We start from the raw sequence: 18,335 nt of genomic DNA on the forward strand, positions 1-18,335 counted from the left end.
TGAAATCTAAAATGACCCCTCCGGTTCAGACCGAGCCCTTTAACTAAAGTAAATGATTCATGTGTTTCTCTTTCATTGCTTCGTGTAATGTCTTAAGGTGTAACTCCTCTCCTGTTCCCAGGCTGCAGGAGTGGGTGGTGTGAATTTCTCTCCATCATTTCTCTCCGTGTGAGGCTCACCGAGTCACACTTCAGTCCTGGAGCTGCCATGTTTCCCATGAGACCCCCCGCCCAGATTCTCAGGACTCAAGGTGGCCGCTGGAGGTGCAAAATCACACCTCTCTCCTCATATATGGATCCCACATCTCCTTCAGTCCTCACTCTCCTTTCCTGCCTCACCAGAAACACACTCTCTCTGCTTCTACCGCTCCTGCAGCCATGGATGTTTCCTACTGCTCCGATCTGCAGCTCCACGACGATTCCTTCCTCTTCGACTCCCTGATGGACAAACAATACAACACGTTGGCCTTCGATGCAGCTTCAGATCCTGGGTATTTCAGTGCCAGCAGCAGCTCCTTGTCTCCCACCTCCTCTGTGGACTCGTTCTGCTTCTCCCCCAACGCTTTCCAGACGAACGAACCCAACCCTTTGGACTGTTTCGTCTTCAAAAGCCCGGCAGTTCCTCAGCAAAAGAGCCAAGACGCCCAAACTCTTCCTACCTCCACGACAAAGAAATCCAGATCCAGATACCCGGGGAAGAAGCGCCAGACAGCGAGCGACAGGGAGAAGCACAGGATGAGGGATCTGACCAAGTCTCTGAACCACCTGAGGACGTATTTACCTGAATCTGTGGCTCCAGAAGGACAGACCCTCACCAAAATCGACACTCTGCGCCTCACCATCCGATACATCTCGTACCTGTCGGCGCAGCTGGGCCTCAGCGAGGAGGTTTTGGAGCAGAAAGCATCAGAATCTGTTCAAGAACCCCAAAATCTGCAGCAGTTCCTGGGTCAGCCGACAGAGAGTTACACCCAGCAGGAAGCAGACTTTCCCTCCATGAGCACGACCCCAATGCAGCCCTCCTATCAGGTATGTTCATATCATGCTCTGAGCTCTTCTCTCTATGCTTTACTGCACTTGTTCTACGTCACTGACCAGAGGACAGTCTCAGCTCAGAGGACAGTCTCAGCTCAGAGCCTCCATTTAGTCCAAACTTGGCTGAAATGTTGGTTTTATTTGACTGCCTGTACGAAAGATGCTTCTTCGCAGTTTCATGTGGTGGAAGAAGTACTCAGATTACTTACTAAAGTAAAATTACAAATACTATGGTCTTAAAATACTCCATAACAGTAGTATTCCAACTTTTACTCAAGTACAAGATCTGAGTACTTCTACTTTTACTCAAGTACAAGATCTGAGTACTTCTACTTTTACTCGAGTACAAGATCTGAGTACTTCTACTTTTACTCGAGTATAAGATCTGAGTACTTCTACTTTTACTCAAGTATAAGATCTGAGTACTTCTACTTTTACTCAAGCACAAGATCTGAGTACTTCTACTTTTACTCAAGTACAAGATCTGAGTACTTCTACTTTTACTCAAGTACAAGATCTGAGCACTTCTACTTTTACTCAAGTACAAGATCTGAGTACTTCTACTTTTACACAAGTACAAGATCTGAGTACTTCTACTTTTACTCAAGTACAAGATCTGAGTACTTCTACTTTTACTCAAGTACAAGATCTGAGCACTTCTACTTTTACTCAAGTACAAGATCTGAGTACTTCTACTTTTACTCAAGTACAAGATCTGAGCACTTCTACTTTTACTCAAGTACAAGATCTGAGTACTTCTACTTTTACTCAAGTACAAGATCTGAGTATTATGAAATATTAGAGCCTAAATGTAAAATGTAGACACCATGCTCTCTGCACTTATTCTACGTCTCGTTGGTTAAATCATGGGTAAATGAAATGCTCAAACAAACCCAGGAATGGAAGTGCTTTTGAATGTCAGAGATGTTGAAGTTGATTAAGTTTCTAACAGAAATGCTTTTCTTCTGTCCTCAGGTTTCAAACGGAGCTTCTCTCTTCTCCAGCGAACAGTTCTGGCATCTTCAAAACGCAGCGTTCCCCGGACACTGCTGAGGACGCCAATCCACTCGACTTTATCTCATTGCAACAATGACCTCTAAGAACATTTATTTAATGGACGAAATGTCTCCTTTTTGTTATTTTCAACAACATATATTTATGTCCTTAATATTGTACATAGAACTGTTTATTTATTACATTTTCTACAACAGAATAAACATTATTTATCAAATGTGAAACCCTTGAGTGTGTCTCTACCTTCTTGACATATATGTACTTTACCTAATTATTTCTCTTTGATGCTACTTTTTACATTTATTTTAACACTCACAGGTACTTTTTACATATAAAAACACATTATATAGTATAATGCAGTACTGTCCTACTACTCTACGCAGTATTTTAAGTATCTTTATTGGCTCCACATTTACAAACAAGGCTTACATGCAATTAAAAACAGGCTAAAATAAGAACCATAAAAACATAATACTGTAAAAAGATCCATCCTTTAAACGAGTACTTTTACTTTTGATACCTGAAGTACATTTACCTGATAATACTTCTGTACTTTACAACATTCTGAAATGGGTCATTGTACAGAGTACTTGTTGTACTTTAAGTATATTTGATGCTATTAAGATAAGATCAGATCAGAAGTACTTTATTGATCCCAATGTGGGAAATGTTTGCGCTGCAGCAGAAAGAGACACGGCACATTAGAGAAATTACAAGACGAGAAATAAACAATCCAAAATGTAAACATCTCAAATTACTTTCAGAATCAGAATCAGAATCAGAATCAGGTTTATTTCCAGGTAGGTTCACACGTACGAGGAATTTGACTTGGTGTCATGGTGCATACATACAAAATAACATTAAAAAATATAGTAAAATATTGCAGTATTTAAATAGAAATAAAATGGATTAAAATGGAATAAGATCATTAGTACTTCTACTTAAGTAAATTATCTACTTCTTCAAACACTGGGGTCTTCTAATTGGTGCTTGTTCACTTCCTAAAATAAACAGCTGTCAGTGGGACTGAGGTGCTAAACAGGCAGCACATCCCCTCTAAAGTCCTGGAGGAAAGACCCCCCGCTGAGAGGAGGCAGCTGGAGAAGAAGCACCTCTGCTGAGTCAACATGGCTGTGTCAGGAGAAGGAGGTCATCGGGATAAAGAGGATGGGGTATTAAAGTATAAGTATGAACAAAAAGCGACCTTAAATAAATAAAAAACTGATCCAAAACAAACACTAGAAAAATACATGAGCAGGCACGATCAACAAAAGGAAAAGGAGCAAACAAAAAATCGAGAATGGAAATCAATGACGACGAACCGACAGAGAACATAACACAAAACTAAATAACTAAGACCAATCCCAAGAAAAGAGACAGCTGGGGAGGTGAGACACGATCAGGCAATCAGACAGGAGGTACAACACGGGAAGTAAGACACAAGGAGAAAATACATATCTAAATAAAACAGCAAACTATAAACAAATACTCAGATGGTGACACTTCACCCCAAATTGCTCCTGTGGGGATTGCGCATAAATCACTTTGGATAAAAGCGACTAACAAGTGACATGTAATGAAATGTAATCAGACAGAGGAGCGAAAACACAAGGAGAAAATACACATCTAAATAAAACAGGAAACTATAAACACAAAAACTCCGATCTTGACAAGCTGGTAGTTAGAATAATTAAAACAGGCACATGACTTTCAGCATGAGGACAACTGTCTCTGTTGTTGGAAACTCACCTAAAATGTTTGATGGGCTTATTTGAACAATGTGATCACATGACTCCTTCTGATGTTACTGCAGATCTGCTGTAAGCTAGCTAGCTAACGTAGCTAACCTAGTCATTTCAGATATAGGCTACTGACAAACACTGACAGTTATGAGCAGTGGCGTTTTTATATGTACAAAAGTGGTGGGGCACAAAAAACTTAGATGTCTATATATAAGCTTCTGCAGTGACGTGCAGTGAGGTTCATGGCTGGTGAGGCACTGGCACTTAGAGATGGGCGAGTCGTGATTCATCCGGATCATTAACCCGGATCCTAGAAATGAGCTGGTCGTGACGAGTCTCCCCTCTCCATTAACCCGAGTCCTTTGAGTCCCACACTTGGTGTGACGTACAAATTAAAACTATAAATTGCGTCACTCGCTACTCTCTTTATAACATGTAAAATCACATTACAACGTACCCCAGTCCATCTACCTACCCTTTAGCAAGTATACAGGATAGCTGCCTGCCAGAAGTTATCGTTTGGCTCAGGGGAGGGGACGCGGATCAGTGAAACTTCCTGCAGACTCGTGGGGACTCAGAGGAGCCGACGGCTCCTAACCGTAATAGCATAGCAGATCCAGAGATCCATACTCGTCATGTGCACGAGCATAGCCCCTCCTCCAGCACCCGGCTCCCGCGCTATATTATGCACGAGTCAACAGCAGACTCGCAGATTCGCAGATTCGCAAATCCTGACTCGCTGCAACACACAGCAGAGCAGACTCGTGCGGACTCGGAGCCGTATATAGCAGCAGATCCAGAGATCCAGCAGACTCGTCCTCATGCACGAGTCCACAGCAGACTCAGATTTGCCAAATCGCAAAATAACCCTTTTTTTTGTGATCAACATTTTTTATTAAAGCAAAATACACTGTGTGTAGCGGAGGTTAATATAACGTCAGTTTAATAGATAGATAGATAGATAGATAGTACTTTATTGATCCCAAATTGGGAAATTGTTGTTGTTACAGCAGCATAAAAGGCATTTTACAATAAAACAAAACTACAAAATATATACATGTCGAAATAGAAAATATACATGCAGATATTATATATATATATATACAAATATATATATATATTCAAAATATATGGAATAATAATATGCTCGTGAAATGCATCAACTTTTCGGTTTCACCGATAGGATTTCTACGGTCTTGGTGATGCTGACTCATATGACTCAAATGACTCGTATGATCCGGATCTCTTCAATGACTGACTCAGAAGACCCTGAGTCCGTAAAAGGATCCGGATTTGCCATCTCTACTGGCACTGACTCTTCAGGTTTACAAATATTATATTTTGACCTAAACCAAAATATAATATTATTTTCAAAAGCTTTTTTTGTCTGATGCTTCGATTAATTTTAAACAGACAGTTCAACAAAAGGATACCCAAAAAATGTAATTTTATCATTTAAATATTGAATTGTTCTCTCTTAGTAAGATCCCATTTTCAAAAAATTGCGGTCTTACCTTGACTTGAAGATGAAGTCCATTTGCCTATCCTTCTGGACAAAAATGTCTATAACTTTTTTGTAAAAGTCCTCCTTATCTTCTTGTAGTTTCAAAAGTCTATCATAAATCTAATCGATAGATTTATGATAAAAAAATTATAAAAGTAGGGTAGACATGTGGATGTTATCCGGCTGAACAAAACGTGCATTTATCTAACAGGTACGTTTCCCACAGATCTTATTTCGAGCTATTTTCTAAAATCCTATGGAGAAATCTCATTGCTTTTTTGCAGCTTACTTCCTGGTTTTAGGACGCGTCACTGCAGCTCTCTCGTCTCCTCTTCACACGCCACACTTTTCGCGGCACACGTACTTACAGCCAATCAGCTCTGAATGATGTGAGATGACGTATGGTGGGGATGGCAGCTCTGTGCCCCTATGGTCTTTTTTTTTGCCACACACATTACATTGAAAAATACTCTGAGCATGCGCAGTGTAGTTTTTACAGTCACCGTTCACTTAGACAGTGAGAGGGTGGGGCATGATCAGGTTTTGTCCCACATGGCTCAAAACGGCACTGTAGACACTAATTAGAAGAACACAGACTAAAACAGCAATGTACAGACGAATCAGATGATTAAACATGACCTTAAAATATATTTTATATATTTTTTTATTACTTTTTTTGCATCTCTTTGCATTTTTTGTAATCATTATGTGTAATACTTTCTGCTGACACTAGGTGGGGCTGTGCCCCACCTGCCCCTAATGACCAGTCGCCACTGGTTATGAGACAGACTATTTCTGCCATATAATAGATACAATAACATAATATTAGTATTGTAAAAGTGTAACAAGGGTGAATAAATCTGAGAGGATTTAATATAATACACATTTAATAAAACAGTCTGGTAAATTCAGAGAAAAACACGTTACTGCCCTTAAAATGGGGAATAACAATATAAAGATATACAAAAATGTAAGTCAATATAATGTAATAAAAATATAATAAACAGTCAGGTTAATTCAGAAAATTATATCATGTAACTGCCCTGAAAAATATAATTACTAAGTCAAGTAAATTCGGAAAACAATATTACGTTAAAACGCCCTTAAAACGGGGAAATAACTATATAAATATATATGTTTTAATATAATCCTGAGGGTTGTCTCAGATAATGTCTGTCTTCTTATTGATTGTCTTGGAAAAGCTGGTTTTATTTCACTGGCATGAACAGAAGATGCAGTAAAATGGAGATTCAGCCCAGTAAATACAAGACATCACACTTTTGTTCGTTGACATTTATTACAAATCTTGAATTCCCTCTAAAATCTTCCAAAATGACGGCAGTATATACAGTATTAAAAAAATTCTTTTTACATACAAAACCAGATTTAGATCTCAAATAGTAATCTTTCCCCATAAAAATTCATAATTCAAACTTTTACATTTAAAAAAGGCTCCCTCACATACAGAACATTTATACCAGTGGTGTCCAAACTACGGCCCGGGGGCCATTTTGAATCGGCCCTCAGCAAATTCAAAAAGTATAATGGAATATGGCCCACAAATGAAACGTGTGCTTGTCTTATATTGTACTTCTTAAATATAAATGTAAACATAAATTACACAGTAGTATTCATGTGTTAATAAGACCACTTTTCAAATAAATTCAGTCAATTGAAGCTGAAAACATTTTCTAACAAATCTTAGTTGATAAGAAATAAGTCCAATAATATATTTACCAATCAATCTTGAAATAGACCCTTCATATTTCCCTTTATTATAATCAATCTGAGCTTCAGTTTTAACGAGCTGCTAACAAGATCAATTAAACTCTATGGATAGCTGTGATGAAGGCTGTTTGTTTTCTTAAAGCATTTTCAAGAATCAAGCATAATTTGATTGATTTTGCTAACTTATAACTTACTGTAACTTATGACGAAATATTTAGTATATTTTTTGGCCCTCAGTGAAAGAAGTTTGGACACCCCTGGTTTATACATTTGGTTCCAGCTGAACGTCACAGTGTTTAAACGGCAGGAGTCTGACTCTCGAACCAGTCCAACACTGGTTTCTTGTTCAAAGCGACCCACTTCATGTTGGCTTTGGTCCTCTCCAGCGCCTGCTCCAGAGCCGCCGTGCCCGACCCGAAGTTACCCGCGTTCTCTTCTTTAAACTGGAGCAACTGGGGAGAAATGATGAGTGGGGGGTTACTGGGATTCAATAATCGTGCCATGACAGTCTTTGTTGTAACTTATTTTATTTAAGGCAGTACAAACATCGTTTATTTACTTCTTGACAAAAGTTAAAGGTCCCCTATTATGCTGTTTTTCATCAATATATCACAGGTCTCAGATATATACAGAACCTGTCTCTGATTGGCTGAAACACCAAACAGATCATTGCAGCATCCCATAATCCCCTCTGTTTTTATATAAATGGATCAGGACAAAAAGAGAGAGAATCTTTTTTCCTGAAACTTTCAGAGTCTCTTTACACAGAGGGGACACATGTTGATGAAGAAGAGACATGAAGAAGAGGGGACACATGTTGATGTAGAAGAGACATGAAGAAGAGGGGACACATGTTGATGTAGAAGAGGCATGAAGAAGAGGGGACACATGTTGATGTAGAAGAGACATGAAGAAGAGGGGACACATGTTGATGAAGAAGAGACATGAAGAAGAGGGGACACATGTTGATGTAGAAGAGACATGAAGAAGAGGGGACACATGTTGATGTAGAAGAGGCATGAAGAAGAGGGGACACATGTTGATGTAGAAGAGACATGAGGAAGAGGGGACACATGTTGATGTAGAAGAGACATGAAGAAGAGGGGACACATGTTGATGTAGAAGAGACATGGAGAAGAGGGGACACATGGTGATGTAGAAGAGACATGAAGAAGAGGGGACACATGTTGATGTAGAAGAGACATGAAGAAGAGGGGACACATGTTGATGTAGAAGAGACATGAAGAAGAGGGGACACATGTTGATGTAGAAGAGACATGAAGAAGAGGGGACACATGTTGATGTAGAAGAGACATGAAGAAGAGGGGACACATGTTGATGTAGAAGAGACATGAAGAAGAGGGGACACATGTTGATGTAGAAGAGACATGAAGAAGAGGGGACACATGTTGATGTAGAAGAGACATGAAGAAGAGGGGACACATGTTGATGTAGAAGAGACATGAAGAAGAGGGGACACATGTTGATGTAGAGGAGACATGAAGAAGAGGGGACACATGTTGATGTAGAAGAGACATGAAGAAGAGGGGACACATGTTGATGTAGAAGAGACATGAAGAAGAGGGGACACATGTTGATGTAGAGGAGACATGAAGAAGAGGGGACACATGTTGATGTAGAAGAGACATGAAGAAGAGGGGACACATGTTGATGTAGAAGAGACATGAAGAAGAGGGGACACATGTTGATGTAGAGGAGACATGAAGAAGAGGGGACACATGTTGATGTAGAAGAGACATGAAGAAGAGGGGACACATGTTGATGTAGAAGAGACATGAAGAAGAGGGGACACATGTTGATGTAGAAGAGACATGAAGAAGAGGGGACACATGTTGATGTAGAAGAGACATGAAGAAGAGGGGACACATGTTGATGTAGAAGAGACATGAAGAAGAGGGGACACATGTTGATGTAGAAGAGACATGAAGAAGAGGGACACATGTTGATGTAGAAGAGACATGAAGAAGAGGGGACACATGTTGATGTAGAAGAGACATGAAGAAGAGGGGACACATGTTGATGTAGAAGAGACATGAGAAGAGGGGACACATGTTGATGTAGAAGAGACATGAGAAGAGGGGACACATGTTGATGTAGAAGAGACATGAAGAAGAGGGGACACATGTTGATGTAGAAGAGACATGAAGAAGAGGGGACACATGTTGATGTAGAGAGACATGAAGAAGAGGGGACACATGTTGATGTAGAAGAGACATGAAGAAGAGGGGACACATGTTGATGTAGAAGAGACATGAAGAAGAGGGGACACATGTTGATGTAGAAGAGACATGAAGAAGAGGGGACACATGTTGATGTAGAAGAGACATGAAGAAGAGGGGACACATGTTGATGTAGAAGAGACATGAAGAAGAGGGGACACATGTTGATGTAGAAGAGACATGAAGAAGAGGGGACACATGTTGATGTAGAAGAGACATGAAGAAGAGGGGACACATGTTGATGTAGAAGAGACATGAAGAAGAGGGGACACATGTTGATGTAGAAGAGACATGAAGAAGAGGGGACACATGTTGATGTAGAAGAGACATGAAGAAGAGGGGACACATGTTGATGTAGAAGAGACATGTAAGAAGAGGGGACACATGTTGATGTAGAAGAGACATGAAGAAGAGGGGACACATGTTGATGTAGAAGAGACATGAAGAAGAGGGGACACATGTTGACGTAGAAGAGACATGAAGAAGAGGATTTTGCATAACAGGTGACCTTTAAGGCAGTAAAAGCATTTGTTTATTTGCTTCTTGACAAAAGTTAAGGGTAAAATGTTTGACAGGAAATGCTTTTATTTTGAAGTGTAAGTATGTGTCCTGCTCATTCTCTTTCCTGTTATGTTTTGAAATAAATATGAGTGTGCAATTTCCCCGTCTTCTACCGTTCTTGTTGGAAACAATATATTATATTAGTATAAAATTAGCAGGATAGGGCCTCCTTATTATGAGTGTACCCACAAATTGTCTACATTTAAATATCTAAACATGGTGTCATGACATCCTACTGAAAATAAAATGTATTGATAAATAAAAATAGAGAAACTGTACCTGCTTGTACTCAAACTCAGAGGAGAATCGTCTGGTCACTCCACTAATCAATCCTCCAAAGGAAAATGATCCACCACCGTACCTGAAGAAAAGAGGCAAAAGGTAAAATAAATGTTTGAACTTAATATAAATATATTAAAAAATACCAAAAAAAAGTAAGAATGACAAGAATAAAACTCAGAAAAACCTAAATATGTGCATTAAATCATAATTACAATTGGAAAGGCATATATGTGTCTGCATGAGGAAGGGAATACTCACTCGTTGAAGATATAGTCCCATCTGGATCTGACGAAGTCCCAGGCCAGAGGCTGACCGACGGAGTTACTGGCGATGGAGATGATGGTGGACGTGGCGTCTTGTTTACGGATCTTTTGGGGGTCCAGACAATACTCCAGGTACCTGAAACACACTCACAGTGAGGACAAAGGCCTAATATACTGCATTACAATTACTTGTTACCTGTAAAATACTCAGTAACCTAATCTGTGTATCACAGGGGTGCCCAAACCTTTTTCACCTAGGGCCACATACAGAAACACATACTAAGGGCTGGGCCCCTCACTAGAGGAGAGGTTTATTGCCTCATAAGTTAAGTTATAAGTTAGCAAAATCAATCAAATGTAGGTTAATTATTCTTGATACATTACTATGCTTTAAGAAAACAAACATCACAGCCCTCCATAAGGTTTCATTTATTTTGTTAGCAGCTCATTCCTTAAAACAGAAGCTCAGATTGATTATAATAAAGGGAAATATGAAGGGTCTATTTCAAGATTGATTGGTAAATAAATGATTGGGCTTTTTTCTTATCAACTAAGATTTGTTAGAAAAAAAAGAAATTCTACTTTAATTGACTGAAAATGGGGCTTATTAAAACATGAATACTGTGTAATTTATGTTTACATGTATATTTAAGAAGTACAATATAAAACAAGCACACATTATACTTTTTGAATTTGTGCAACTTTTTCTAAACTAAAACTCTTATTTAGAAACCAGACTTGTGAAGTGATGCTTGCTATTTCTTGTCGTTGTATTTATTTTTGGTTGTTTTGTACAAAGACATGAATTGTTTAAAACAATGAATCAAATATCACAGACTTTTATTTTCATGAACAATGAACGCTAGAGCGGGACCAGAAACGTTTTCTTCTTGCCCCTTTTGATCCAACCCAGTCTCACGGCATTTCGTGTTATAGTCACGACATGTAATCTATTGATTCGTGTTCACCAACACGATTTCCCCATTTTTGTTCATGTCACACAGAAGGATTTTAAAAGCAATGTATTTCTATTGGTAGTATGTTTCGTGCCTGCAACACGTCTTTTTGTCCGGTCGGGTCTTGGAAGACCGGAAGCTGTGTGGTTCATAAAAACATCTTCTTACTCAATATCAAGCCACGATTATTGATTTTATTTTAAATTGTATAATGTCGGACTTTGTTTGCCATCCGTGAGGAAAAGAAATGGCTCAGAGCCTCAGAATACTGAAATCTGTATTTTTAAAATCTTTTTTTCCTTTTAATTTGTTATTATTTGGTGCAGGCACGAAACATACTGTTGTGTCTCGTCAGATTTGTACGTTTTTTATCCTTGTTTATTTTAATTAGTATTATTTCTCGGTTAAGTTAATATTGTCAAGTCCGCGTCTGCTAACCCTTTTGTTGTCTGGCATTTCCTGTTTGTTAGTTCCTGTTTTACTTTGGCACTAATGTCCCCTCTCATTTCAGGTAGTTCGAATCCTACCCTTGTGTGTTCTTCACTGACCTGATTACCTGCCCCGCCCTTATTGTTTGCACCTGTAGAGCCCCTGTGTGTGTATTTCATCTGTGGGTGTTTCTCAATGTCGAGGAGGCTTGCTTGGTAGCACATGTACCTCCGAGTCAGTTGCTTCACAAGCGAGGCAAGAATCCCTCCTCGCATTCGGAGAACGAAGAATGGAACAGGCTAGCAAGTGTGCAGGTGTGCGTCATATGAGAGGCCCCGCCTTACATTTTCCGCCAAAGATTTGGGAAATTGGTCCGTGCGCAAAGCATTGTGGGGATTTTAAGACCGCGGAGTCTACACATGTGCAGCCTTGAAATTTCCCGCAACGAAGTACGCCGGCCTCGGTAGAATTCCAAGTATCCTGGACATTGGAACAGTCCTTCTGCGGCACTCGATGACGTAGCATCCTTGAAATAGTGGCTCTGGAGCAGCTTTCCTCGACATTGAGAAACATCCTGTGTTTTTCTCTGTGTCAAGTGCCAGATCGTTTCCAGATTTAGAGTCGAGCCTTCCAGCGCTTGAGCTTTACAAATATTATTTGTGATTTGTCTGCCAGTTGATATCTGAGCTAGAGTAAGTTTTGTTAGTATTTAATAAGTCATTTTTTGGGGTCCATGTTTATTATGAGTGTTTGTATTTACACCTAAAGTGTTTGTATGTACACCTAAAGTCAAATCCTTTTTTGAACCGTCCTTTTTTGTCTGGAGTCGTGCATTTGGGTCCTATCATTTTCTTTTGTGCTCCAGTCACACGTAACACACACTACCAATAGAAATACATTGCTTTTAAAATCGTTCTGTGTGACACTAGATTACATTTCGTGACTATAACACGAAATGCCGTGAGACTGGGTTGCTAATCCTGTTATTCCCTAAACCTGAGGTGCTGTTAATACTCATCAAGCATTCAAAGCATCTTGCAGGAGTGGATATGCATGCTTCAGAGTTTCTGACCTGTTGAGCAGCCAGGGCTGTTTGCTGCAGGACAGAGCAGACATCAGTTTGTCGGCCTCCGAGGCGATGGTGGCGTTCTTGAATGCGGACCAAGCAAATTCCCACTCCTTCTCTCCTCCTGCTGCGATCGCACTGCAGTACACTGTGTACTTCAGGTTAGGACTAATCCTGGAAACAAGGAGATAAGAGCTCTGTGAGCAGGAGAGGACTCTTTAAAGTAGAGACACTACATACTGATATACACCTGAACATCAGCAGGAGAGGACTCTTTAAAGTAGAGACACTACATACTGATATACACCTGAACATCAGCAGGAGAGGACTCTTTAAAGTAGAGACACTACATACTGATATACACCTGAACATCAGCAAGAGAGGACTCTTTAAAGTAGAGACACTACATACTGATATACACCTGAACATCAGCAGGAGAGGACTCTTTAAAGTAGAGACACTGCATACTGATATACACCTGAAGATCAGCAGGAGAGGACTCTTTAAAGTGGAGACACTACATACTGATATACACCTGAACATCAGCAGGAGAGGACTCTTTAAAGTAGAGACACTACATACTGATATACACCTGAACATCAGCAGGAGAGGACTCTTTAAAGTAGAGACACTACATACTGATATACACCTCAACATCAGCAGGAGAGGACTCTTTAAAGTAGAGACACTACATACTGATATACACCTGAACATCAGCATGAGAGGACTCTTTAAAGTAGAGACACTACATGCTGATATACACCTGGACATCAGCAGGAGAGAACTCTTTAAAGTAGAGACACTACATACTGATATACACCTGAACATGAGTAGAATATGTCCTTTTTAAATTAAAATAAAATTGCATTTACCAGGTTTAAGATAAATAAATGTAGAGTTGTAAAAAGTACAATATATATGTTTCCAAAATGTTGTGGAGTAGCTTACACTACTTGATTTAATGTACTCTATTACCTTCTTCCCCTGAGGAATATAAACTGTTATGTGTTGACATACTTGTTGACAGCTGGATTATTCATCCACTCAGTGAACCAGCCGCTGGTCAGCTCCTTGCAGCCGTCCACTCCTGTGCTGCAGGCCATGGAGATCGCATTCACCTGGTTATACCTGCAGAGAGAGAGGAAACAGATATCATGAAAAACATCTCTTCCCATTGGCACTCAGACCTTTTTGAATATATGCACTACTAAACATTCGGTACGTTAATATTCTTACTGGTCGGTGTGCATTTCTGGGATGTTTGTCCAGTCACCAGTCATATTTTTGAAGTGTTTGAACAGAGGTTCGACCTGTTGCTTCAGGTAAGCCTGAGGAAAGAAATTGGACAAGTTTCGTTAATGTTTGAATACAGAAAAACGTACACATGTAATCAGCATTGCATATATTTCCAGTTATATCCTCCCAATGCCTTCCCTTATAAACACAAGTGTTTTTTCTGGGATGGAAAAACCATTTCAAATTCGGACCGTTTTCATTCCAGTTATATTTTCCCACGATTAACCAACCTGCAATCCCTTACAGACACATTTGGTTTCTGGGATAAGCACAGGAATGAATTCACTGAAAGAGCTTTTTGAGCATTCATCACAGACCTGCATGGGTCCGTACACTTCGCTGCGGTCAAACATCAGGAAGTAGTAGTTTAAGTTTCCCCTGAACGTCTGCCAGGGCATATATTCCACCTCTTTATCCAGGAAGGTGGTGGTCCTCAGAGCCAGAGTGGTGTCCACTATCCTCGCTCTGAAAACACCCAAAATAATTACTCAGCTTTTATCTTATTGGAACAAAATGCAAGAAGAGCTGATTCTTAAGACAAGTTAAAGACCTAGGTGTTTACCATTGCTATTCATTCATTGTTTTAACTCATTGGAAGTGATATCGAATTTTTAGGCAGTTCTAGGAATATGTCTTTCGGTAAGTAAGTTACAGTGTCATTATATAAAAACCTGGCATTAAAATAGTTTAAATTCTGAAAATAAATTAATATTTGGTCGTAATGATTAGGACTGAAGTTGTTTAAAAGAGTAAAATCATTGAAAGTGAAACATACATTAAAGGTGGGGCAGGTAAGTTTGAGAAACCGGCTCGAGATACACTTTTTGTTATATTCCATGGAATGCTCTTAACATCCCGATAGCAATGAATATCTGAAGTGCTTTGACAAAAAATCCATTAAAAAATGTCATCTGTGGAAGCCGTAGTACTGTAAAAAGCACGACCAATCATTTTAGCCGGCCCGGCTAAAATAACTGGATGGCCTACCTGCCTGTCAGCCTTCCATCTGTGCACAAACTTATCTCGTGCCCTCATTGGTCATGTGCGCGTTTGTGTGTGTTGGAGGAGGGGCTCTGTAAGGAAGTGGCAGATTTGTTCCGGCTGTGTATTTTCTAATTCTAGCGATCTCGAGCTGGTTTCTCCAAAATTACCTACCCCACCTTTAATATATAGTATTTTTCAGAAGTTATAGATAAAAAAAAACAAGCATTAAAAACAAGTTGTTTGTCTAATAATTTACATATCCCAGAGTTTAAATATCATAAAAACATAATTTAAGCCTACATTTAATAAATATATAACATTTAGTTTTTGTTTTAATTGAAAGCAACAGTGTCATTATGTAAAAACCTGGTTTTAAAATGGCTAAAATTCTGCAAATAAATATATTTTATTATAACTGAATTCATTATTTGTTTTTTGTTTTACATTTTTGAATAGTTTTGCTCTGTTTCCTTTTTCCTGTTTGTTCCTTGTGTAATCTGCAGAGCACAGTGGGTTGCCTATGTGTATAAAATATGCAAAATAAATTAGCTTTAACAATATTTAAAACACCCTTTGTAAACATATGGCCTCACCTTGCGAGATTAAAAGCATCATCGATGATTTGAGCTCGGTTAATCACTGGAATATCCTGGAAAGTGAACAAAGGATTGAGTGTTTGGGATTGTAATGGCATTTTAAAAAACCACAGAAGAAATGCAATACTTTTCCATCGGATTATGAGACTGTACCTGATGTTTGGAGCTCAGTTTGGCGAGGAGGCGTTCCCAGTTTTCAGCGTCGTAGTTCACTCTGTAGAAACCCTTCATGTCAATGTTAGCCACGAGCCACTCATCTGCACCGGTGACCATGCTAGGGTTCGTAGCTGGAGGGATATTAGAAGATAATCAGAGGCAAGGCAAGGCAAGTTTATTTATACAGCACTTTTCAACACAAGGCAATTCAAAGTGCTTTACAAAAATGAAAGACATTAAGAGAATAAAACACATTAGAAACATTAACATAGGTACATGAATAAAAGTGACAGTGCAGTGTGAGATGTGAATAGTTCAATTAAAACCAGCGGCAAAAAGAAAGTCTTCAGCCTGGATTTAAAAGTAGTCAGAGAGTTGCAGCGGACCTGCAGGTTTCTGGGAGTTTGTTCCAGATATTTGGTAATATCCCAAACCAAATCCTCACATTCCTCTACCCCTAGTCTTCCTGTGAAATTATAGTTATTTTGACACTTTTCTAAACTGTTTATATCCCTTTCATCCTTCAAGAGGTGGAAGAAGTTCTCAGATATCTTACTTAAAAGGCACATCTCTAAGCGGTTGACCAATCACAACAGAGCCGGCCAGCTAACCAATCAGAGCAGACTGTGCCGTGTAATTGGTAATTGGTGTTAAAATGGGAATGGACTGAATCCCAATCTCTCTAATATGATTTATCATCAACCATTTCAATCAAAGTAATAAAAAAAAACACTTTCAAGATGTTTGGCTGGCTTTAACTTACTTTGTTTTCTTGTACCTTGTCTTTAAAAATATGTCTTCATCAATATTGAACTAGTTAAATGAATAAAAAAGAATTTGAAAAATGTCCACGACTGAAAATAAAGCATCTTTTTGTATTGCGTTAATCATCTTTGCAGCGCTCTTTGATTAATCCTACCTTCTTTTGCAACAAGCCAGTAGGACTGTTCAGCTGCTGCAGTCTTTATCCAGGTGACGGGGACAAGCCACTCATAACTACGTCCAGAGAAAAGAAAAATGCGCATTTAAAATAACAGCGTAGAGAATAATAGAGAGCATGAGATTGTTATGGTTAAATACAGTATCATGTCAGCATAAACAGGCACACACTAAATAGGATACAAGAACAGGTTATTCATTGTTAAACAACTACAATTTAGGATTTTATTATGCATCATGATAATAAATGAGTTAATAAGTTGATCTTGGTCAATTTGCTCTATTGGGATCATCAAGAATATCCTCATGTGATTTGAAAAAGCTGTCTTTAGCTCGCTATCATGTTAAAGAAGTGAGAAATAAAGCCTGAGTTTAGAAATAAAATGTAGGAATTATCGTGTTAGAAAGACAGCAATCACACAATGCTGTATTTCTTTGTTTATCCTCTATCAATTTACGGGGCCTTATGATTTTAAAATACCTTATTATAGTTTTTTCATCCAATAATGCATGTGCAGAAACTTTTACTTTAATTCAATGTTTTATGTCAACAGATTTCACCTAACTGTATTAGGTTAGTTAAAAGCAATAATATTAACCTAATCAATTACGTGACATTTGTTGACATAATACATTTAATTAAAGCCAACGTTTCAGTTTTTTCAGTGGAGGTCCAGTCTTTGCTCGTGTGTTTTGGGCCTTTGTGGGTGACGTATGTAGATAACACCAGAATACATTTCCCTTATTGGTTCATAAATGAGGTATAAGTCAAATGTTCCTACTTGAACTCTGAGGGTCGGTCCACTACAGATTCGGGGTCCAACAGGAAGTGCTTCTGGGTCATTTTTCCCGTCTGGGTGTTGATGGTGACGACGGGGAATCCCATCTGAAGGATCCATCGATTCATGATGACCTCGACTGAAGCCGGCAGCTCCACGCTCGAGTTATCCACCGCCTGGAAACAAGAAACAAGAAACAGGTAGAAGAAGAACTCTACGCACTGTGGAATAGCTCAATTATCTTGAAAAATGTAACTTCATATACAGAGATGGTAAAAGTACACACATCCTTTACTCAAGTAGAAGTACAGATACTCGTGTTTAAAAATACTCTGGTAAAAGTAGAAGTACTGACTAAACTTCTTTACTCAAGTAAAAGTAAAGAGGGCTTTGAAATGTACTTCAGTAAAAAGTACCCATAACTAGCAGCTGTTTTAAAGAGTACCTGACCTCCCTTTATATTAATAGAACAATAATGTCATTGTTAGCTAATGAATGTTTCCATGCTGAACAACGGCAACATGACAACGTTTTCATTGGTCCCTCTTCTTTAGAGAAGACCAGGAAATGATGGATACACGGATCGTGTTCAAATCAATAGGCACGCAATGACTCTAAATAATAATGATCACGCCACCAAACACACATTCAAACTAAAGGAACCAGCCTGTTTGGAAAATGTGAGAAGTAGAAAGTACAGGTATTTGTGTTCAACATGTAAGAAGTAGAAAGTACAGGTATTTGTGTTCAACATGTAAGAAGTAGA

The 18,335-nt window shown here is 38.9% G+C and overlaps 2 protein-coding genes across 2 annotated transcripts in view; one reads left to right on the forward strand and one right to left on the reverse strand.

Moving 5' to 3' along the window:
• The first annotated feature begins 344 nt into the window (after window positions 1–344).
• Window positions 345–2,087, forward strand: LOC117497005 (neurogenin-1-like). Its single transcript, XM_034148889.1, has 2 exons — window positions 345–1,028; window positions 2,010–2,087. The coding sequence occupies exons 1-2, from the start codon at window positions 378–380 to the stop codon at window positions 2,085–2,087; spliced, it is 729 nt and encodes a 242-aa protein (XP_034004780.1). The 5' UTR covers window positions 345–377.
• A 4,278-nt stretch (window positions 2,088–6,365) lies between these two features.
• LOC117496992 (aminopeptidase Ey-like) overlaps window positions 6,366–18,335 on the reverse strand; it is a 28,347-nt gene continuing 16,377 nt past the window's right edge. The window contains exons 11-21 of the mRNA XM_034148874.1: window positions 17,573–17,745; window positions 16,771–16,847; window positions 15,849–15,982; window positions 15,693–15,748; window positions 14,433–14,580; window positions 14,056–14,147; window positions 13,837–13,947; window positions 12,826–12,993; window positions 10,364–10,504; window positions 10,103–10,184; window positions 6,366–7,474 (exon numbers count right to left, since the gene is read on the reverse strand). Coding sequence (XP_034004765.1) covers window positions 7,319–7,474; window positions 10,103–10,184; window positions 10,364–10,504; window positions 12,826–12,993; window positions 13,837–13,947; window positions 14,056–14,147; window positions 14,433–14,580; window positions 15,693–15,748; window positions 15,849–15,982; window positions 16,771–16,847; window positions 17,573–17,745 — 1,338 coding nt within the window. The 3' untranslated portion in view covers window positions 6,366–7,318. The remainder of the gene's footprint in view (window positions 7,475–10,102; window positions 10,185–10,363; window positions 10,505–12,825; window positions 12,994–13,836; window positions 13,948–14,055; window positions 14,148–14,432; window positions 14,581–15,692; window positions 15,749–15,848; window positions 15,983–16,770; window positions 16,848–17,572; window positions 17,746–18,335) is intronic.

This window comes from Trematomus bernacchii, unplaced genomic scaffold, assembly GCF_902827165.1.
Source record: "Trematomus bernacchii unplaced genomic scaffold, fTreBer1.1, whole genome shotgun sequence".
Classification (NCBI taxonomy): domain Eukaryota; kingdom Metazoa; phylum Chordata; class Actinopteri; order Perciformes; family Nototheniidae; genus Trematomus; species Trematomus bernacchii.

Bases quoted from the DNA above. Each gene is read 5' to 3' on its own strand.
- LOC117497005 (XM_034148889.1), top strand. From the start codon at position 378: ATGGATGTTTCCTACTGCTCCGATCTGCAGCTCCACGACGATTCCTTC. The intron at 1,029-2,009 runs GTATGTTCATAT...TTCTGTCCTCAG, and splicing joins CAATGCAGCCCTCCTATCAG to GTTTCAAACGGAGCTTCTCT.